At 40.8% G+C, this 24,561-nt stretch overlaps 1 protein-coding gene across 10 annotated transcripts in view; it reads right to left on the reverse strand.

The window, feature by feature from the left end:
• Positions 1–24,561, reverse strand: part of ELAVL4 (ELAV like RNA binding protein 4) — an 83,053-nt gene that overhangs the window by 17,309 nt on the left and 41,183 nt on the right. For all 10 annotated transcript variants that reach the window (XM_057401788.1, XM_057401785.1, XM_057401782.1 and 7 more), the window contains exon 3: positions 2,872–2,975. In XM_057401788.1, coding sequence (XP_057257771.1) covers positions 2,872–2,975 — 104 coding nt within the window. The remainder of the gene's footprint in view (positions 1–2,871; positions 2,976–24,561) is intronic.

Raw genomic sequence — 24,561 nt, forward strand, 5'->3', positions numbered from 1 at the left:
GTAAAAGGGCTTTCACAGATTATTCATTTCAACTTTCTATAAAAAATACCTTGCAAACAAAAGGTAGGCAGAGAAACACTGCCTGCAGGGCTCCAGCTACCCAGCATATGCGGGCAGAGGACAAGGTTCAGCCTATCCACCAACAGGACATCACTGATTCATTCTAGGGCATAAAACCCAACCACACTCAGGAAGAAAACAGGGTAAAGCAATGCTCAGTACTTTTCCAGCCCAATGCTATCTAGTATTCAATACTTTGCAGCCTACAGAACTATATGCCACCAAATCCCCTTCTATATGTTCTTTTGAGACAGGCTTTTTTAATGCACCAGAAGTGCACTTTTAATAACTGTAAAGGGCATCTAGCTAAAGTAATCTGCTCCGGTAATTACATATAGTAACTCCACGAATTAAAATACTTCAACCTTATAATGAATCACAGTGAGATGCTGGAAAAGGGTGTGTGGGGGGCAACAGGCGAGCTAAGAGACCTCAGCAGTGCAGAGCATGATTTCTCCTTGCTTTGGAACCTTTTGGAAACCACAGACATCTCCAGCGACATGGGAGCAGCAAACTTACATGATTCACAACTTGGGATGAACACTGGGAAACCTCCATCCCCATCACACAGTACCAGACCTAATTTATGAAGATTTCTATGAGCAAAATATAATTAAAAATAAAAAAAAACACCACAAACCCCAAAGGGCTAAGGGGGAGGTTATCACATGCAATTCTCCAATTAAAAATTGGGATGGAAACTGCTAGTTAGATGTCCTTGTGTCCAGAGCTTTGCTATTTGAATAGAAGGCACCCTTGGGTTGGTTTTAGGCAGCTGCATAACACTTACCTGAAAACAATCTTGTTTTAAGAAAACCCTACACACATCTTCCCAATCACTGAAGAAATTAAGCTGCTCCTGTGCATATCAGTTAGGTCAATCTCAGCTTTCAAGAGCCCAACAGAATGTCATCTATTCTATAAAAGTCTACTGGCTAATAAGAAGCATGAAACCCCCAAACCTAATAAAGCACTTGTATGTGTAAAACAGATACTGAATTAAAAAAAAAATAAAGAAAATGCTTTCTGCAAAGATATTTCAGCATGGGAAGTTCCTGGGTAACAAAAATCTTACCACACATGATGAAAGGAAGGCATAAGAGTTTACATGTTGGGAGAAATGTAAGAGAGTAAATGGGGTGGGTTTCTGGAGGCCTTCTTGTAGGTTACGTTTCCTGTAACCTTGGAATCCTACGCATAGAATAGCATTTCTCTGGCTCACAAGAAAAACACAGAGGCAAAGCAACATAGCTATTTAGGGCAAAAAACGTAGTGCCTTCGCTAACATTTAATAATGGTACAAGTACGAAAGTGCTGCATTAAAATCCAGTTTTTTCAAGTTCTACTCAGTTTTTAATAAACTGGAAGAGAGATTAGTATCTTCAAAATACTATGTTTTTTCCTGATAATGTACCTTTAAAAGCAATTTGGAAAGCAACTTACTGCTCAACTTTTCACTGTAAGCAGGAACTGCTGAATCCAAGCATGTATTGCCACCTGCAGCAGTAGATAAGACGGTAGATTTTGCTGCTTTGCCTTACATATTCCTGTAAGGTTTTCTCTTTAACTCTACAAAACCACACTGTGAGCATTTTTATATATGGCCCACGCACATATCTAGAGGATGTAACCTGGTTTGTCTAAGGGAGGTTTGGAAAAAGCCTTCTCTATATAATCCATGCAGCTACTCCACCACTTGCATAACCCTCAAACTCATGACTTTTGCTCCCCACTGATCACACACATCAAGGGAAAACTTGCTTGAAACAATCTTTAGAGATGCACAGGATCTTTCTGCTTTAGGGAATGCCATTTCGTCCAAACTAAAACCTTGAGTGAGAAAGGGTAAGTACAACTGAAGTACTGACCACACAGTATCCTTTTTTTGCAAGATAAAAAAATCACTGACATTATTTGTGCCGGTTTCTTCAAAAGTAAAAATTCTGTTTTTATATTCTTTAACATTTTTGGCTTTGAAATACAGCTTAAATACGGAATAAAAATTAAGAAAACAGTACAAATTGAAAGAAGCATTCAAATATGATCAAAGCAGTTTCAGATAATTTGAATCAGATTTGCTGTGTGTTCCTCTTCAATATTTTGATTCCTATTCCTTAAGCTGTATTAGTTGTCAGAATTCGGGATGTGGAAATCTTCCATAAGCTGTTTCAAAAAGGCTTTATCAGCCATGCAGCACAAAACGTGACAGTGCAGAAACCTGCTGTTCTTGTGAGACCACAAAAGAAGGTCATTGAATAACTAATGGTCTATTACAACAGTGAGATGAGAGATTTCAGTGGGATCTCCAAAACCTCCAGCTTATAAAAGAATAAATCAAACTAAGGATGTGGAAACTGAGAATTTGTTGTGGTTTTGTTTGGTTATTTTTTGAGAATGACACAGTCTAACTTGAGAGAAACATACTTTCAACACCTAAGTGATATGGGTGTCACTAAGAGAGCTCCGTGTTAGGGTATTCCCCATTAAAACATAAGAAAATGTGTAACTTATGAATATACTGTCACCTACTTCACCTCTGTTTATGGATAACAGTACCACTACAACTATTTCATTCCACATTTAAGCCTGACTGCAATGACTTAAGGTGCTTCCTGTTACTTTTCCCCCTTGAACAACAGCAGCAGTTTCAGAGAAGAGAGATTTCATCTTTCGCATGTTCTCCCATAGTTCCAAGGAGGAGCCCGTTAGTTCCCCATACACTGGAGATTAAAGTAGTGATGAAATTGCCAGAAATTTCAACTGCTTTCCCCACTTCCTGAGCTGAGCAAAAGGTGTTTTATGTTATCTTACCTTTATGGTTTTGGTCTGGAGTCTGAGTCCATTTAAAGTGTTAATGGCTTTCTCTGCATCCTTTGGATCAATATAGTTAACGAATCCATATCCTAAACTCTGCCCTGTTGAAACACAAGAGAAAAGGAAAGAACAACTCAGTACTTTTAAGCGCAGGAACTGCTTCCAAGAGTGGGAACACAGTGTTCTTACAGTGTCCGTTTCATCCTCGATTTCCCCTATGGTTTCCATGCCATTCTTTACCATTTCATTAGCTTCTTAATACAGTAGAATCCAATATAAGAATTTTAAACTGCTGCTCTGAAGATCCTACATTAAAAACAAGAAGGAACAAGCTCCCACCCTGATTTCCCCTGGATTTTACTGAGAAGCGTGGACGAGGCTTAACAGCAGCAGAATTGTGGAACAGCTTTGTGTAATAGCTCCTAATAAAAGTAACCGGCTGCCCTGCCAGAGCAGTAATGAGGCCACCTCTTAAAAATGGTAATACACACAATTCTGCTCCTGTTCATAAATAAGTTTGTGCTTAAAATGCAAACATTAGGAAACAGCACTTCAACCTTGAAGCAGCTGACTGAGAAAGACAACCACCTTTACATCTTTTATTGCTCAGTGAGCACCCAGTAAATAGGAAGAGAAAGGACAGATCAAATTGCACTAGGATAAGAGACCGCATTAAAGCTTTCCTCCATGTATTAGGGATGACAGCAAAACCAAAACAGTACAACAACTGCTGCTGCGCACGGGATGGCAGGAGCCCACTTTAGCAGCCAAAATCATTTCAACAGCTTCTGTTTGACTAGTGAGATCTGTGTTTGTGTTTGCAGCAGAAAGAGAAGACCTGGTTAATAGCTGGGATAAGTAACAGGGAGCTGGAGAGGCCATGCTGTTAGCACAACAGACACTCGTGCTCCCAAGCCCAAGGACCGAGCTGTGGGTCTGCAATGGGCTGTGAAAACCTGCATCAGAGAGGCACCTTTTCCTGATTCTCAAGTAGCATCAATTCTATTAATGCAATGTGACAGACAGCCGCTTCCAGATCCCTTCTTGAGCCTCCTACTGAAGCTATTTTGCACATTGGAAAACACAGCAATTCTTATGGTTTCTTTTAAAGGCACATAAACTTATACACATGCACAGATAATCAGATTTCAAGAACAGGCAAGCCCAGGCAGGCAAGCAAACAGTCCTGTATTTCAACCATGCTCCTTCTCATCCCTCCCAAGGAGAAAGACGGCACTTGTGGAAGATTCCTATCTGCAGGAGCAGCAAAAGGCGACCCAGCTCCTGCTCACCAGGAGAAAGTGGAGGTTGGGAAAGCAGCTGCACACCAAGTGCCTTGATGTACCCTGGAGGCACGCATCCTGCCTCCTGAGCACAAAGCTTTGTTTCTTTGTCTCCTGGACTACAAAAAAGCATCTGTGTGTTTCTCAAAGTCAGACACCACCAGAAATACAGCATTTGCTGCAACACAAATACAGGGAGCACTTCTGTCGTACGGAATCAGATCAAAGTGCTAAAAGCTGCTAACTATGCAATGCTAGACCTTAAAATTCCATGGAAACACTGCAATTCATGCCTAAAATGCCCACATGCAGGCGTAAGGATAAGAAATGGCAGTTTTAACCTACAATATATCGAGGGACCAATTCTATCCAATCAATTTAACTTCAGAAGTAAGTATTAAAACATATCTAGTCTTCCTGGAGAGCTGAATTAATCTCTGCAAAAACATTCTCACCCCAGTTACACGACATTAACCAAGAAGGAGCTGAAGTCTGACGGAGCACGAAGCCTGGAGCAGAAATACTGTAGAGATACTTTCAATGCCATGCCTTCCTCTTCTTGTCTACCCAGATATTCTATACAGCCCCCATCCCTGTGCCTCTGAAACACATCAAATCCTTAGTATGTTGAATCCTAAACAGGCCTAGACAGAAGGAAGCCATTCTCCAGGAATCTGACCTTTTTTTTATGGAGGAAGGAAGATGCAAGGATCAGGGCTTGGATAACCTGAGTTCATGCCCCTACTTTTCCCCATAACCATCTACTGACCTTCAGAGGTACCTAGGTAACGGGAGCAGCTGACACGGCCCTGGGGTTTATGTCAGTCTGTCTGAACACAGGCTTCCATGTCCAGCCACTATTATTCTCAAGGCACATGGACTGACCAACCTCTACAGAGTATACTACGATTCTTAATCATCTCTTTAAGGAACATTCTTGCTTCTGTAAATACTTCTGTATGGATGAGACCATGGAGAACAAACCCGCCCACAAAACAAGCTGTAGGGAAGAAAAGTAATGGCAAGACAAGAAAAGAATGGTATGAAAATTCCACAGACCATTCACTTCTCTCCTTGGAGTTCTCCTGTAAGATTATTCAAGTTATTTAGACACCATCATCTCCGATTCTCACTGCCAAATGGAACCAAACAACTATTTTTTCCAAGGTGAAGGTCAAAGAATACTAACGAACAAAGCTGTATGTAAGTATGCCTGCAGAACCTGGCTAAAACAAAACAATTACATTGCCCTACAATTTTGGTTAGAATAACAGGTACATAGAAACATGTTTTTTTCTTAGTATATACTCCTGAACATCATGAAATACATGAAACTTTTAATCGAATTTAAGGCCTGCTACTAATAAGCTATTGGTCATGATTTCGTATCAAATACATTAATTGCTATGTTGGCTGTATTACAGTCTCACAAAAAGGGTGGGTCTACTCAGCATCCTGAGCGCTGGATTTCTGTACATTCAAGAAAAAACCCTTTTATCTTAAAAAAGATTCCCTACATCCTTTGCAAGCAACTGAAATCTTGGTGCAGCTGATTCAATCAGCAAACTCCTGTTGCTGCTTTCTGCCATATGCCTCGCTATGTACCACTGAAGGCGAAGGAAGAAAATCTTTCAAGCTCTTGCCACTCCAGGGGTACATTTCGTTTTATGTTGTATTTTCAAGCATCTCCCCTCAACACCATCATTTAATGGAGACAGAGACCATCCCCCCATCAACTGCCAAAAAATGAAAAGAAAATAAACCCAGAAAAACAATAATTGGTGAAAAGCATTACGACTGCTGGCAGACATCGTAAAGTCTTAGTGTGCTAAACATTTACAGCTAAAGAACCAAGGAAGTATATATCCAGCTAAAAGTATGATTTCCAAATTATTCTCAAGAGCAATACACCTTATGTCAGAGAAAACAGGCTCTAGATAGAAAAGAACTAAAAACTGGTAGAGAAAGAAGAGGAGGATTTGTTCCAGAATACGGTGAAGCAGCAGGAACTTTTGGGGCTTTTTTTCCATCATGTACTCTTCTTGCATGTATTCAGAAAGGGTAACATTTCTTTGGACGCAATCTGGCAGCATGAAGCAAGCAGCTGGACCTCTCAGTGGGATCCCACACAGACACTGAAGTTCATTCCCATGCTACACTTCCCAGGAACAGCACCGTAAATAGTAAATATTTTCTGTGATTTGGAATCCAGCAAGTTCATCGCATGCTGCGATTCAGTAGGGCAGGCAAGAGATATTTCTAGATGATCCTAAAACACCACCTTGTTATATCACTACCACCACTGCTCTTTCTGAATGTTTTATCTGGCGTGCAGAAACGCACAGCGGACCTCTTATGATATGGTAAAGAACAGGTCTAAAAGTGAGCAATAGCAGGGCTAAAAATTATCACAGACTTGACAATCTTAAATCCATATAAAGCCAAGCTAGTAAGGAGTAATGTGTATTATTTCATGTTTCAGCAGGCTCCATTTCAGGGCTGAAAATCACCAAGATTAAAATAAATAATGAGAAAGAATATGGAAGCATCAATATACCCAATATATGAAGTTTATGCCTACACTGAAAAACCTGCAGCTATGGAAAAGGTGGTGCCATTTGAAGACTTGTACCTGCCGGTGTAAGCCAATTCCATATTTTAATTAAGAAATAAAGTGAAAACAGACAGAACTAATGTAAGTTAGGACAGAAAAATAGATGGAAACAGAGAAAAAATATACACCCCCCCCCCAGGCTCTGGCTTGTGAAGGTCACAATTACAAAAGCTCATTTTTATATTTTAGATTACAGAAGAAAGATCCCTTAACACTCAGGCTGACTCAGTAGCAGATAGTAACATTGCAAAGAAACAGATGTGTTATGTACACCTGAAAAAGCTATATAAAGTACTAACTAGCAACGCAGGTGGATGTTAAAACAGGAGCTCCCAAGATTCGACATGTTTAAATGAGACGCTCCGGATTACTTGCATAGAATAGACTCCAAAAAAGGGCACAAATGGCTCTCTTGCCATTTTCAGTAATTCTCACAGCGCTGGGCAAATTCCAGGAGCTTGGAGGAAAGACAATTTTGCACTGAAATTCAAAAAGGGAGAACTGGATGGCCCTAGAAATTTGAGGTTTATCAGCCTAATGCTGAGCAAGGCAAAATTACAGAATATTCAATACTGGACTCTAATAATAAAGAATTAGAGAGGGGTAATAAAATCAATGTCAATCAAATTATGTCTATGGAAAACAGATTCTGTCAAACTAAACTGACATCCTTCCTGATGAGACTACAAGTTTGACTTATAAATTTGAAGAATGTCAATTTAATAGCATTGATATACTTGGGTCTTCCATAAAGCACTTGATTTGTTACTGCTTATTAATTGACTAAACCAAAATTAACATGGCACACATTAAACGCATGAAAAAAATAATGAGCCAACATCTCTAACTGGGAATTGTGAATAGGAAATCACTTGAAAGTGTTTTTCTGCAGGTCTCTACAGGTTTTCTACAGGAAACAGATATCTGCCCTGAACTCTATTTCCATCGACAAGTGGAAAAAAACCAAACTCCTTCCCTCCTGAAGATCATCGACTGGAGAAAAACAGGACGAGAGGATAAGAACAAAGAGGACAGAGAGAAGGTGCAAAGCAAGTTAAGCTCTTCAGTAAACTACACATAAATACATTTAGGTAGCACAAACCCAAGACTACACCCCAGCAAATCAAGTTAGCTACGGCATACTTTCCACACAGGAAATGGAAGGACTCATACAAGGTGACACATAATCAACCACCTCTCAAGCTTGCAATACTCCTGAAAGAGTTAACGCGTTTCTGCTTGGCATAAAAGCCACACGCTCAAAAAGGGAAATAAAAGCCGCTGTTTCTGATCTGGCTACGTGCTTTGCTGCTGAAGGGCCGTGCCCAGTGCTGATGTATGTCCTTCAAGAAAGATACTGATGCCTTGGTGATGGTGCCATGAGAACAGACTACAGCACTGAAAACCTCTTTCAACTGAAAGATGGGGTCACAATCTGTCTACCCAATCAGAAAAGGTTAAGTGGAACCTCAACAGTACTACATCAGTACTCATCTGAAGTACATATTCCTTTTTTAATACTGTCTCTCCAGCAGATAAAACATGGAGTCAGGTATCCAAACTCACACTATTTGGCAGCTGAAACAACAGAAACCAGACAGGAACAGCAAAGCAAAAGCTGCTTTCCTGGGGAAGGCATTTATTCTGTTTTTGACATTGACGGTAACCACATGATTTTAACTACCTACCAAGCATTTTGTCAGTTTTTCTACCACTGGAAATTCCAGATTTTACTTTTTTTTTCCCAAAAAAGCTATGCTCTAGCTCAAGCAGGAATGAAGCCAGGGAAGGTTTTGGCGAGACGTGTTAAGTGTTCAGTAATCTCCTCTGTCTAAAGCTCCAGATACGCAATGTTCTTGCTGGTTGTTCCTCACACAGGTTCCGCTGCAATCATTCCCACAAGTAAAGTGGAAGTAAACTACCTTCTTAGACAAACTTGACACTTTCCTATTGCTGGAAACGATTCTAAAATCACCTTACAGAAGAGTACAACTCTGAACTGCAAACCTGTGACCAGAGAAGTTTAAAAGAAGTTTTAAAAATATCCTTTTTCTCTTGAAAATAAACTACTCTGGACTGCAGAGTCCCATTAAAGGGCTGTGGTCCCTGCTGTCAACAGTCACTCATTAAAACAAGCACAGAATGGGACAGCAGCAATGCAAACTGCCTTAAATCACGGTTTTGTTGTCCCTTGCCCAAATGTAAAGCCTAATTAAAGCTGCCCTCCTGACAGCCATAACACGAATGGCACCGAGCACCGATGCTTTTCTCTGACATAATCCCTTCCTTCAGAAGTAGGCCATGTCTGACAGCTCATCTCGTATTAGCCAGGCAGAAGCTGTCAGACAGTAACAGCCTTCAGTCACTCCATGTTTGGGACCAATGATAAATAATGCTCACCATCAATTGTCTGAGAGCTTTCCGACTCCAACATTTGTTTGCTCCGACTTTGGTGGATATTCAGGGGAAGAAACTGGTGCCAGGGTGAGCTGCTTTATCAAATCATCTGAGTTCAACCTGCTGTCCATCTGTGACTCTTCCAAGCACACTTGTACATGCTCTTCAACCATCCCCAAACCGCTCTCGTGAACTGGGGATGCTCCTATTAAATACCACCTCCACACGGCTGGCAAGGAAAGCAGCAAGCAAGGAAGATGGGCAAGAGAAGGCCTCATCATGCCTTTCATCTCCTAAGTAAGAGTAACAGAAGAGACACACTGGCGCTCAAGGTAAGCCCTGTTCCACTAGTCCCATTTTCAGAGCACAACCCTGTGAGCCTCCAATCCATTTCAGAAACATTTCAAACACATTCCTGGAAGGACAAAGAATGACTGGAACTCGTATGCAAAGCTGTATGAAGTAGGGGCTTTTGGAGAAGGTTACATAAACACCCTTGAGAAGGTACATTCAAATGTACAAAAGGGTCAAATGAATTGCCTGCCTTTTTTTCCTGGTTTCTATGTCAGTTGCCAACAAACAGAGCTGCTGTTTACCTAAAAAAGGAGATAAGCTACAGAGAGAAGATTCAGGTCAAGGAAAAACGAGATCTGATCATGAGACCAGTTCAAATCCTGCCCCTTGTTTGATGCCTTTTTATACCAGCAATATCAGTCTCATTCATCCTCCATCCCTTTATCAAGGAGAAGCACCTGCTGACACCCCAGTGATGCACACTGCAGTCACAGGAGAGGCAAACCAGGAGGGAAGCAGCTTCTGTGCACACTTGCTCCTAGGACCAAACAATTAAGCTAAGGCTGTCACTGTCACAATTCACTGTAATGCAGTTGGTTCACAGTTGTGAAGGGTAACTTGTTCTGTGCTTGGTGCAGCTCTTTATCACAGCATCCATTTAGTCTACAGCTTATTTACAATACAGACTCCTTGTATCTGCACAGACCAGTACTTAATACATATTGTCCATGAACAGCAAGAAAGCACCCTCCTCCTATTACAATATATCATTTTTGCAAGAATTTAGGGAAAAATGTGCAGTCTTTCTCAAAGCAAAAATGAGAAAGGATGAGTAGTAAACAGCTTTTATTTAGCCTTTTGTAGGAAGGTGCAAGTTTTGTTGGGGAGCCTTCCATCAAATTACTGTATTTCAGATGCGCTTGTTAGTTCTTTTGAGAAGACTCCCCTTCTAAATTACTAATGTCATCTGTATTTAAATGCAATCTGGCCCAGAGTCCCAGATACACTTTGATGCTACAGTGCACTTACAATTAAGGAGCATGACTTACCCTTGGTTAAAAACAGCCACCAGCACAATCTGAGCACCACAGCACATCTTCCTTCTTAAGATCCTACCTGAGAGGAAAGCCATGTTCCAAACTTACTCTGGGAACTATTGTAACAGATCCCCTTTTAAAAGCCATGTCTGTGGTCTCCTAATGAATAAATAAGCAAACCTGACCCCGAACTTTCAGGGAAAATCCGTGTTCCACAGTCTGAAGCTTAGCTTTAGCTAGAGCACCTATAAAGGCGCATATGCTGACACAAACCTACTGAGATGGGACAAGATTGTTCAAGCAAACTCTTCCCCTAAGGTATTAGGGCCGTGATCTCCAACTAGCAAAGGCTGGTCCCTCTCCATAGGAAATGTACAGGGAAAAACTTCCTATCACTGCCTTAAAGCCTGGCGGTGCCAGAGAGACCTGGGATAAAAGCTCATTTGTGCAGGAGACAAGCCTTTTCGGGGGGCTGAGGGTGTCAGAAATTGCACAATGAGCTCCCAGGGGAGCTCTACGCACATAGGATTTAATAAACTCCAGCACAAGTGGAAGGGGCTTCTTAACACCAGGCCTTCTCCAACGGAGACATTGCTGCATGATTAAAAACATCCCCCAAAGGAAGCCCTTGCAAACGGCATGCTGCATCCCACGTAAAACTCTCCCTCGGGAAGCGGATAAGATAGGGAAAATGAACCAGACATACAGACAACACTCAATTTTAATATCTGAATGGGAAGTGCCAGATACCATGACAACAAGCCCAGAAAAATAAAAGGGGAATAAAAAAAGCATTGCCCGAAATGTGAAACAAATCCTATAACCGCAGCTAAAGCTATCAAACGATTACTGCTAGTCAGGTTACTGCAACCTCTGGACTGCCACATCTGTTTGGAGGAGAACCAGCACGAGCTGAACACAGTGACCTCCAAAACGAAGCAAGATGCTGAAGATCCAATTGCAAGCTCCCCACAACAGACAGCAGTGTCATTCAACCAGCACCTTGTGAGTCAGAAAGCTTGACTTCACCAGGCAGTGCCAGAGAAGATTACACAAGTTTTGTCTTCCTGCATAGTTTTGACAAATCCCTTAATGCAAGATGGTGTAATTTAATGTCCTGATTTGCAGAGATGCTGAAGCAGGAGTAGCTGTCATGTAAATGAAATGCCAATTGACAGGTGCTGCTACCCCTCAAAATTAGACACAGTAACAATTCTGATTCTGGAATAGTCCCCCATATCCATCCAGAAAACAGAACAAGACAGAGCATACTTTGATTGATCCTGCTGCTGCTCTGCACCACCAGGTCCTCCCAAAAATCCTACTTCCACAGAAATTAAGAGGACTTTCAAAAACATGCAATTACTCCATTTTAAACTTGACCATACCAGCAATAAAATGCCTACTCTTGCAAATAGTGCCTTATAATCTCCTGAAGACTTCCAGCACGTCAGATGTTCTGCATCTCACCTGAAACAAGACTTCGCTCTTAACTGCATACTACATGGAGTTTTAACAAAGTCAGCTGTGTAATTACTGTACTTGAGGACATGGACTAATCTGCATGCAAAGCTTAAGTGGCAGTTTGAGACAGATGCTGCTGACTTGGCTAGAGTCTTCTGCAGTTCCCATTACCATAGCACGGAAGCATTTTATCTCTGTAACGCACCTTTCCTCACAAACACCAGGAGGAAAGCAGTTTTAGTCCTATTTTGGAGAATAAAAACTGAAAAGCATCGAGATTTCCAGGATGAACTTGAACAGAGGAACACAGTCATTAAAACAGGGATCTCAAACTGCATCTCCCCCACCCTAAGACAGTAACCTTATCATTGGACCACTGTGAGCTGGGCTGGAGGTACCCTATAAACAACATGCACATGTCATAATGCAGAATATATTACCCTCCTTTTGGTTTTCCTGCTTTTATCAGGCTTAAGTCTAAAACTGGATTTTAAGCATGGGTGTGCTCATACTAGTGCAAGCAACTGGTTAAGTACTACGTTTTCAGAAGCTACTGCTCCTGACTTAAGACAACTGAGTTCCATTTCTGAGCAGATATTTGGATCTCCCCCTGCCCCACCGTTTACATCTCCTGCTTTGCCTTCTTTTCATCTTCTCCTCCCCCTTCCTTCAAGGAGCACACAGCCTCTGAATTAGCAGCTGTTTTGAGAAGAGCAAGGCTGCACTCCTCCCCGCTTTGTCCCAGAACAGAACAGGGACTGTACTATAAAAATCCAGTGTTCTGGGGACAGGCATGAATGGACAAGAAACAGCCATGACTTGTCTATCCCAAACAGTAAATTCTATGCTGGAGAAGAGACGAATTAAACACAAGAATGCAGACATTAGAAACAAAAGGTTAAGTTAAAACAATATTCAGCAAGAAAAAGTGAAAGCAAATAGACCCAGAATAAAAAGGAAAGACACAGCAGCACTTTAAAAATGGTAAGCAGTGGTGTGGAAAGATAACTGCACCAGGAATTAAAGTTGTTACTGCATTAAATAAAGCATACAATGTGTGATAGGAAGCCTTTCGCATCCCATGTAGACAATGTCATATCACGGGGATGGGACACAGCATCACTTGACCAGTGGTACACAGAGAATGGTAAAGATTCACTCAACTGTAACAAGAAGTGTATGTACTGGGGATTCAGAAAGCAACAAAATGAAGGGAATCAAAGCTTCAGCAACCACCAGGTTTTAAAATCAAGCATGACTTAAGGCTTAAGAGCAACTTAGGATGAAAGATTAGAAGTGCCCAGTGTTACATCGTTAAAATACGCTGTCCTTCGGCTAACCTGTGACTAAAAGGAGATGCAAAATGCTACAGATAATGCAAATGTGTAAAGACTATGACTGGACATGAAATATTAAGAGTGTGCTATTTAACACTGTTATTCAGAAGGCAAAATTAAAGAGAGAGTAAAATTTACATAGTTTGAAACCAAAGAGAAAATGCACTCCAGCTGTGTGAATCAGTACGTTATGGAAGAGGTACTTGCTTCATCACAGGAGACTTACCTTCCTTTCCTGCATCCCATCCCAAATGCTAGTATTTGAGATTTAGATGAAAGTGGGAGGCAACTAAAAAGAATTAATACTGAACAATGAAGCACAAACCAAAAGACACAGCAATTTTTTTCACTGGTCAGGTTTCAACTAAAGGGACAGTACATTCAGATGACAGTGATCCCATTGGGTAAAATCTACACAATTTTGCACAGAAAAAAAGGGATGCCAGGCACACAGAGTGAAAGCTCATGGGAAGGCTATAGCAGTGAGTGGTGGAGTGATGGGGACAGGAAAGACATGAGAAACCTCAACAAAGCCTGTGTACTGCCCAAGGTTTCCATGATGGGTCAGAACTGAAAAGTCAGTTGTGGCTTAACAAAGTGACATGCAATTTGGTTTATAGGAGAGATTTTTGTTATCTGGATAAAATGGAACAGGCTCTCTCACTGAAAAGAGGCACGCAAACAGAAGACTTGGGAAAGGAAAAGTATAGCTAAAACAAGAAAATCCAACGCATCCTCAAACCTGGAAACATTATATATGGAACCAGTAGCAGTAACACTTCCAGTCTACAAGAAATGGCAGAGGCATGTAAAACTGGAGGAAAACAAGACTGTTTTGCAAAACAAGAATACTAAGTAGGGCATAACAATATATCACAGCAGCGATATCTGAAACCCAGTGACTGCAAATTCAAAAAGCCCTGGTAATTTTGTCATTAAATGATTTAATTCAGCAACATTTAAGGTTTTGTACCTCTGCCTCTGTCAAACAACAAAAAACAAAAGCCACCACAACACTAAAATTTCACAGTAATTCCGAAGAGTGACTCAGAACACCTATTCTGTCTTATAAACAGCCTACTAATTAAACTCTTTGAGCTCTACCAACCAGTTTTTCCAATGCACAGAGGAATGTAATTTATTCCAGACTGGAATGCAAAATTTAACATTAGCCACACAACCTGTGACTACAGCATTTTTAATGTGATCAGCAAAAACATAAATAAAAGCTGCAACCTGACAGCTACAAAGGTTAATCTGTAATAGTCAGATTTACGTAGATTACTTTACACAGCATCTGGAAAGATGCTGAGAGAAGTAAAGCCACTTTATCGCAGTCCAAAATGTGCTACCTACAAGAATTTTGCTATCCATCAGTACTAAAGACTGCAGAGAGTCTACTTAACAAATCTGCTCTGGCTTTGAGACAGACCTTTCAAATTTTAGAACAAAGAGCAGAAACTGAAGTATATTTCAAATGTTTATAATACTCCTTTTAGGTACTTGCAGGTAATAGAAATAATGAAAAAGAAAACTGCTTAAAAGAGAAATTATCATGACTTGTTGTGTACAAATCTTTTCTTTTTAAAGGTGGCAGATTTCATCCGTATCAGCCAACACCTTCTCCTGTGACACTATCCACTGCATGGCACTGGAGGTACCAAGTACTGAAGTAACGATTACAAGCCATTCTTGCTGGCTGACCACCACTAAAAGCAGTGCAGGTTTTGATACAGAACTCCTGTAAGAAACCTTTTCACAGTGTTAAACATGTAGATGGCAAACGAAGAAGGAAAACATACACATTTTTCCTCGTTTCCAGTATGGCAAAGTACTTAAACATACCTAACCTACTTAAACATACCTAACAACAATCCTACCACCAATGAACAAAACCAAGGTTATGAAGCAGCTATTCCAATGTAGTAGACAGCATCAGGGGGAAAAAGGGTGCCAGTCAAGCTCCCAAGCTCTTCATGCTGGTTTGTGGTTGGTTGGTTGTTTTTGTTTTAGACAGCAGGAAAATATTTAAAGGAAAAGTAGAGAAATGGGAGAAAGATGCACTGGTAAATAGAAATGAGACAGATATAGCCCAGAGGAGTCTAAAAAAGGAACTGCTGGAGAAAACTTTCTTGTTACATGTTCTATATTCTTCTGCCCCTACCTACCCATCCCCACAAAGGGGAAAAATCAAAACACCCCCCCCATCTAACCAACAGCATCCTGAGGAGGGCGGCTTCATTTTGTGGGTCCTAGAATGCTGTAGTAAGAGGAAGCCTACTGATACCTAGTTTAAGGTACTTTAAAATGTATGTGAGCCCAGTTATCTGTGTAGGGCAGTAGGCACATTAGACCTTCTACCACAGGAACAGCAGCCCCTCTGGTACAGTAGCAATTAATCATACTGGCAATGCTGCCATTTGTTTGCTTGCAGGTGAGTATGACACAGCTTTTTGTCCATCTGCTTTTGCAACACCCCTTAAAAACCATTAACTGTGAAAGAAAAAACCCAAAACACAACAGAACCAAGAAAAAACCCCAACCAACAACAGTCTGGGCCCTTGTGAATAAAAATAATAGAAGCATTCAGTTTTTTTCCCCTCAAGCTGATATATTCCACTGATTAAACAGACGCTGTGAGAGTCGCAAGAACAGCAGTACTAGGTCAGAGCAGAAGTCTGCCTAGTCCAATATCCTGGAAGTCAGTAACTTGCACTGAAATTCCTAGCAGGGACAAGCAGCAATATCTGCAAAGTCAGTGATGAATTCTGCTCAAGAAGAATGGAGAACAGCAGCTATGTCCAACAAACCCCATCAGGGAGTCACCAAGGCAGAGCCAGTGAACAAAGTCAAAGAAACGGATTTTGACTTGAGTGACATGATGCTTTCCTCCCGTCCTTCTCTACTCTTTTTGGAACCAAAAATCTCACAAGGATGAGAAGTACCCAAGACTGTGGCATCACAGAAATGGAAAACCTGACACCTGGGCAAAACCTGTCTTAATAGGCATGCAGAGATGCAGAAGGGCCTGAATAAGACTCGGGCTGTACCACAGATGGTTTAAAAAGTCAGTGGCTACAATACTCTATCAATGACCACTCCAGGAATGAAGATCAGGACATGAAGAATGCTGCTGAAATACAAAGATATATACTCGTCTGTTGGCAAACACTCAGCATCAGAACAACTTCCAACAGCCAACGACTACCAAGAAGGTTATCAGTGCTGACTAGGCACACAATTGCCAGTGAACTGCATACAAAGGCTGTTGAACTCCCAATTAAGGCAGCAAAACAAACTCCTTTAAAGAGAAATCAATAGATCGTGAGCAGCATTAAGGATACACAGGGGCAGAAAACGGTGGTAAGTCCCTTTCTCTGCATGTTCTTGTGCATAACAACGTAACATAACTAGAAATTAACACCTCTTAACCGTAAGTCAAATTAAGATGATACCCTAAATTTCATGGGATTGAACTTCTGAAGTTTTCTGGAAGCAAAGAAGAAGGAAAGGATTTAAGGCCCATCAAGACCTCCATGCAGCAGATATCCCGAAAGGATCTCTGCCCTCTACAGATGGCATCTCAGTTGACAAGCAGAAAAAAACCAGGCTGGCTCAATCACACAAATGGCTCCTTGCTCAAGTCAGTTAGAATAACCCCAAGAGCACAGACCTGAAGGATGGGGTACGAGTGGATGGAGTCTGATGAGCTACTTTGTTTTACTAGTATAATAGGGACTACACACCAACTGAACTAGTGAAAAACAGGAAAAAATATAGGAGTGCTAAGGGCATACACTCCCATGGGCAGCAGATCCCAATACCGATCTGAAGGTCTGAGCCTAGCCAGTCCCAGAAGTCAAGGTGAAGATCATCTTGCATGGCTCTTCTGGCTGTAGAGAAAAGCACCTGCAAGCTAGGAAGTCAAGTGATGATGGATCAGCTCTGCAGCAGAGAAGGGGCAAGAACTTCCTGACTCACTGAAAAACAGCTACTGCAGGCAAGTCAAATTATCCTGGTCATAAGATTACTAAACACCATCTTAAAGCCAGGAAGAAACTCATAATGCAGCACTGATGAAAAGCAGTTTTGTGAAAAGGGAGAGCAGGAAGTAAGCAACTTACGAAACAATTTAGACTGGTTTTACACAAGTCACTTGTCCTCTTGGACAAGCTGTCTAGCAAGAGCACTTGGGGAGATGGGCAGAGGTGACAGCCTTGATGCTTGTTGGCATGGCTGAAGGGCAGAAGGTCTTGAATAGCAGGGAACAGATGAACTGGTGGGTAAATCAGCCTCAGAGCCCTGACAGGTATCTCGGTGTACTGTCTACTGCCGCTCCGAAAGACCCTGAGCTTTCCTGGAACTCTCTCATTCCTTTCATCCCCTTTCTCCTTGTTGTCCTGGGACTAAAAGTAAATAAAAGAGAAAGGGTTAGGGACAGAAGACCTGTGCTTCAGTTCTGAAGCACAGCATCTGTGCTTCTAGAGGGATAGACAGAACAAGGGAAAAAGGACAGAAAACGCAGGAGATTAAGGATGGACTGTTATCAGAGAGTTCCACCATTTCACCTGGCTGCTCCCTGGTAAATAGTTCATCTTCAATGCAGATGATATGCAGGATGCGAAAGAGTCTCAGACTAGAATGTCAGCAGACACACTGAGAAGCCTCAGAAATAACCTTCTCTGGAAGTCACGATTTTGGAGGTGTAGGTGTGCTTGTGCTGTTGAGGAAAACCATACTGTGAATCCTGCCTCACTAGACTTGATGGAAAGGTGATGTTATTTACACAAACCAAGCCGTCAAAAACGGTGAAGAATAACTAAGTACGCATTGAAGACGTTTAATACCCTTCAGAACAAGCTCGGGATTGAAACTGCTGGAGTTAATTAGAAAGCTCTTTCACAGCACAAGGGTCATGCCTCCCTGCTTTCTGCCTATTTGCCTCACCACTCATTTCAATCGCTTTTTTCCAATAATCAAGAAATCAGAATGCTTTTGTTCGCCGGCGCAGAGTATGCACCAGACAACTGCAGAGAGGCGATAAAGAAAATGACGGATGCAAATCTGACCATTTTCCTCAGCATTCAGAACAGACATCAAACCATGCCAACCACGGTTCAGAAACCCAGCACTAAGACCCTCGCTTCTGGTCCTGTGTTCCCTCCCTCCCAGTGCTAATAAATTTAGTTCAGATACTACAAATCTTCATTTAGATAATCAATATTTGGGGGTTGTCTTGAATGTGCAGCCCTTAGAATAGGGTATGCAACGCTGAAATTAGGTTTATCTCTGCTGAAGAACAGAATACACTTCAGGAAATAAGGAGCTATAAAAATGAAGCAACTAGGCTACCAAATTAAGATCAATTTAAAGGTATTAATGACCTTCAGAGTTACATATTTAGTCTCAAAAAATAATTCTAAATTTTAGGTTTAAAAGACTGAAGCATGTCTGGTTTTTTTTCATATCTTCTAATACTGTATTTTCTACACACGATCTGAGGTACTTGACAAAGACTCCAACCAAAACCTGAAGCATGCTTTATGTTCTATCTGATTCACAGAAAGCATTTTCTTTTTTCAGCTCTAAACCACATTATTTTAGACTTCTGCTCTTCTGGGCTCTTCACTTTCAACTGCAGTTGTACTTCTCTACCTGACCACTCTTTTCTCACTGCATTTTAACCATGCACTCAACACAAAGGAACAATTACCATACAAGTCTCCTCTACCTACCAAAATACAGTGAGGTCAATCTACAATTCACTTAACCTGGTATTATTTTTCAGACAAAAGAACTCTAGCAGAGTACTCTGCTGCATAAATATTTCTTCTACTGCAGCAAATATTAAGTCTTTTGCTTGCAAGGAAGTAAAATGCAAAGAAACTGCACTGCTTCTTACAGGAATTCCCTATACAGCCAGCTCGAGGCACACTACTAAATACTGCCTTTAAATACAATCAAACCAAATGCCAAATGATACTCACTTTCAAATGGTGAGCACCACAGTAAGTTTTTGTTTTCCCTATTCTGAAGGGTTCTGTTAATTCTCATCTACTACCAGAGCAAAGCAACTGCTGCTAACACTGTCTAGTCTAGCAAGATCTGTACCAAATAAATGATCAGAGATCAGTGAGTAGTTACCACTGCTTTATGGAGAATTACTAAAAACCCCTTCCAAGTCAACAACGGAATAAACCACCTCTACAAGGTATTTTTCTCCTAAACCCTGTTATTAGGTGGGCTTATGCCATGAGGCATGAGTGTTTACATACTTTCTAAAGAGTTTATAAGTCTTATCTAACATAATCCCTACATTCTATAATCCTATCTGTTTAATGTATTTGAAGTGGGGAAAACCGCTGGAACCAGTAATATCTCAGAATGGAATGCACTTTCAAAGCACAATCAGTGAATTGGACATCAAATGTAAAAGCAGTTTATGCTCAGATTAGATTTTCAATCATTTAGGATCAGCCAGCAACACTGGTTTTCAGTAAGCTGTATTTATCTGCATATGGGTCATGTTTTTCTCTTCTAATCAGAAACACTTTGGGTATGTCCTTTCACAAAATTCCTAGAGAAAACATGTAAAACACTGGTAGCCTTTATATGTGAAATCTTCAGTGAATACATGTTCTATCCCAGGTTTCTATTTCCTTTGAATAAAAGTAAGTATTTCCCCTCAATGACAATGTGGCACAATTTCACTAAAATCTCCAAAATGTCCAGTTGAGTCTTTCCAATGCAGACGTAACCATGCCATGGTCACCTATTGTCATGAACTGTATTACCGAAGGCCTCTTTCCTTAATTCAACCATTAACCCTGTTTTTATTTGTTTCTTTCCATTATGATGGGCTTTCAGAGTCCCACCTGTATCCCAAGATCAACACCATGACCCCTCGCTTATGTCCTCTAACAGGCATCAAAACCTCCCATGAAAATAGGCAAAGCTTAGCTGCTGCCTGCTGCTAACACTGGGCCAATACTAGAAGTTTTCTGTTGACTAAGAAAAGCTTAAGCAGTATTTTCCTGTTACTGCAGGCCTGCCATCAGATTCAAGATCTTCCCTCCTGGAAAGTCACACTGCTGGGAACACAACCATACCTGGCTTCCTTCCCTCCTGCCTCCATGGTCACCGTTAGTGTGCAGTTAATGGCTTCTGCTCCTGAGGATGCAGAACATCTCCACCCACTGCTTTCAAAACAGCTTCTGATACCAGCTGCTGAACCTAAGCTTGCTTAATGAGACCCTCCAATTTCAGGGAACTCCAAGCACGCAGTCTCTGACCAGCATACTCCATACAGAAACACCAGCTCAGTGCCATCATTCACTACACACGCTTACTTAAACACAATCTAGGTCTTTGTTTTTACAGCAGCACCTTTCTGGTACGTGCTGGTAAGCTGTCTGTTATACTGGGAGATGGGAAAGTAATTTCATAGTGGGCAGATGATACCAATTTAACAGTGTGGACTTACTTCTGGACCAGAAAGGGTTCCTGGTGGCTTGCTCAGAGCATACCGAGCACATCCTCCCCAGGTAGGAATTTACTGGTCTTTATGGAGAAATGAGCAGTGGACACTGCTCACCTGGAAGGTATTTTCCTGTACTCTCTCATAGTGTTGCATTATTTCTGACTCTGCCCTTTTGTTAGCTTTTGGATCTTGGACAATGTGTTTGAACATCTGAAGATGAGGAATGGACAATCTGTAACTACTGGAGAGGATTGTAGGTAAAACGGTCAGTATTTCTTCCTCTGCTAACATGTGACAACACACAAATGCTTGTGCTTTGAGTCAATAGCTTTCCTGTCCTGGATTTTCACTGGGACCATCAATATTTATACTACACTTACAATGCCATGATTATTTCTCAACTGTAGTTTTAATCTAAGTCTGCATCAGTCTTACTATAAATACCTAAAATTAAAATGAAACATGTAAACCTTCATGCATAATCTTAGAAGAATTGCAAATTCAAAAGGAATGATTTAAAAACAGAGTTGCATATTGGACAGAGGAGCATGCAGAGAACATCAAATTGTACCACACAGCAGGAATATGCAAACTCTGTCATAAGTTAAGTGATGCACAGAAACCCTGTATCAATAAGCATTCAGCTTTACAGTGCGCCTGGACTGCTGTAAGATACGAAAGATTACTCGAGATCCAAAGATCTTTAGATACCAATCATGTGAAGATTCCAAGGAGCGAATTCCTGATTACAGAGAAACAAAAATATAACCCTTTAGATCTCAGCTAAGGCCTCCAAATCAATTAAAAAAATAGCAACAAACATCCCCACCTCCCACACACAATCTATGTCAACAAAGACAACTCGCTTGGCCAGTAGCAAGTACAGTGTCTCTGACAGACACTATGATGACTGGATCTTTTGTTTTCAAACACGGGACAAAACAAGTTCAGCATTTCTTCTCTCAAAAGTTTGCTGATGCATTCAAGCCCTCTCCTTCCCCAAGTCAGGAAGATATTTATCACTGGCTTTCTCTGGACAAAAGAAATAAAGGACATCTTCAATACTTATAGAGCTTACGCGTCACTTGTAAGGGCTGAGCCTCACATTCATCTGCAGCTGAAGCATTCCTCTGTGAAGTCACCTCTCTCCATCTAACACTGCTCTAAAATGTTTATGCCATTTAGGTTTTTTTAATTCAAGTTCCTTCTCATTTTTTGAGAGCAGCTGATTAAACCTGAACAACTGGGTTGTTGGGCGAAATATGCTGTAGCTATGAAATGGTACAGCAGGGACCAGTTTCACTGTTAATTTAAAATGCTAGAATTAATTAGGTAGTGTAAATGAAGAATTTAATAAGCACACTTTACAACCACAAGTTCTGCTTTTATTAAACACCCCTGCCAAATGAAGGCAACTATCTTCAGTCTGTTTTTCCCTGCCTCGTTCCCTTAAAATCTCTGCAGTGAAAAAACCCCTGTTTTCCTATCGCAACCCCTCCCCCACAATTAAAATGTATGCCTGACTTCCATCTCCTCTTTCAAGTCATTAGCATCTTTCAAAAATGCTACTGTATATCCTGCCTGTTCTCAGAAGCTACCAAACAAAACCGAAGTTTACCATTTTGGTTTTGAATACCAAATTAAAGGCTGTCTTAGAAGCTGTCATTCCTATTCAACTCAGTACGGTGTACTACCAAATTAGCATATTTTTTTAGTAAAGGAATATGCCTGTTTAAGTATGTGTCTTTCCAAAGCGAGGGGTAACATCACGAATCCATTTCCTTCAAAAACCCTACTACTGTTCTAAGCCTGCAGAAAGACTCGGGGCAGATTATTCCTGACACACATTGTTTAATCGATTTTAAAATAAATACAAAAGTTCAGATCAAAACCTCTCAAAGGGATCCTCTCTATATTTAGAAGATCTTGTTTAGCTTTGAACCCCTTGGAAAAAACACAGTACTTAGGGAGCCAAAGCATTATTTCACAAAAATCTGTACAATTCTTTAACAGGACAGGGGAAATCTAATCTTTTCCATGAAGCAATTCAATCCTATCTAGCCCCAGAAATACGTTTGAGATTCTCTAATATGGTTTATGCCAGGGTAACTATTTAATGACTTTTTTTTGGTTTATGACCTTCTCTATTTCTCTGGAAGCAATCTTTTTATTCTGGCCTTCCTTGATTTACCTGATATTTTACCTTAGCAAGGAGGAGACAAATCTACTATCTATGAAGACAACCCACATTTTTAATGGAAACAGCTCCAGTGTTTGGCTAGAGGCACACAGCAACAGTGCACACTTAGGTGAGATGTATAAAAACCAAAGTTTTGAACACAAACAATGAAAAACCCCAAAGCAGACGAAACCTAAATTGTTTCAGATGAAACCTAAACTGTTTCAGACTTCCACCAGTTCAGCAAAAATAGCGTAAGAATTTACTGTTTCTTCTGTAACACAGCTTTCTCTGTCAGAACATCTACAATGATTTTTAGTAAGGATGAAAAAGCAGAACACCCCTGAGAAACCAGTCATCCCTGTAACAGGCTACTGGCATACTTCCACCCCTCCCCTCCCAATAACACCCATAAAATCTCAGAGAGCCTAATGAAGAACACACTTACATGACGATCCGGAAAGATGAGCTGGGTATGACCTCAGTGCATTTCCATTTTGTTAATGTTCTAAGAACCTTTAAAAACACGGACTGCGTCTGGCAGAGGACCACATTCGATTTGCTAACTTGGAATTCAATGTGAGGAATGAACACGCATCCTAAAATTTAGCAATGTTGCACAATGCCTTGATAACAGGCCTGAAAACCCTGGCAGATTAAATTCTGTTTTCAGAAATGGCACTGAGACTTTGAAGGGTGAATTTCCTTTGTGAATATGGTTCTTTTGTCCTCAAAGCATCCAATTATTATAAAGAATGATTTCTTTAAAGTATTTTACTGATCGTGAAGATTTACACACTTTGCATGGAAAGAAAAAGCACAGGCAAAAAACCACTCAAGAAATGTCTGAAAATCATATAGCGAACTTCTCACATCTTCAAATATAGAAACAAAAGCCTGGAGATGGAATGAAACAAAAAGAATACTGTTCCTAGCTGATGAAGTAATGGCTCTCTGTCCAAAGACAGCCAATTCCCTGAAAACAACACAATATTTAAAGTCTTGAAACTATACTGCAAGGGAACCACCATGAATTTGAGTGATATGAAAAGCAATAAAGCTCACAAAACACTGGACCTGCCATGATCAAAATTCAAGCTAGGCACACTAGCCTCCTCCAGATGAGGGTTAGGTATTCACTTTTGTCTGAAATAACTGAAGTAACCTACAATTTAATTCCTCAGATTATTTTCAGTCTAGAAGAACAATGGTATGGAGCTAAACTGGTCTGGTGGCAGATATCAAGGTTGCTATGTCACACTATGATACTTGGCCAGTTAGAATAGGACTTCAGTTATTTACATGGCAAATTTTGGAGTGGGAGCTTAAGCAATTGGGTTTTAAGTAGGAAAACACCTAAAGAATAAATAAAAGTCAATTCCATTTTTCAATCTTCCTTTTAACACCCCTGAAGCTGTGGCCAAATCAGAAGAGATACTGAAATAGATACATCATGGTCAATGTGCTGAAGAAAGCTCTGCCGGACTACGGTTCTGAGAACTTGAGCTGCCCTGCAGCTACTGCCATTTGTTATGTGCCTTGTGCTCACCAGAACATTGCTCTATGTCAGGAAGTAAATAAAAAAGAAGCACTGCATGTTTA

Source organism: Pezoporus wallicus, unplaced genomic scaffold (assembly GCF_028554395.1).
Source record: "Pezoporus wallicus isolate ANWC-B61680 ecotype Strahan unplaced genomic scaffold, APGP_CSIRO_Pwel_v1 contig_1035, whole genome shotgun sequence".
NCBI classification, from domain to species: Eukaryota; Metazoa; Chordata; class Aves; order Psittaciformes; family Psittacidae; genus Pezoporus; species Pezoporus wallicus.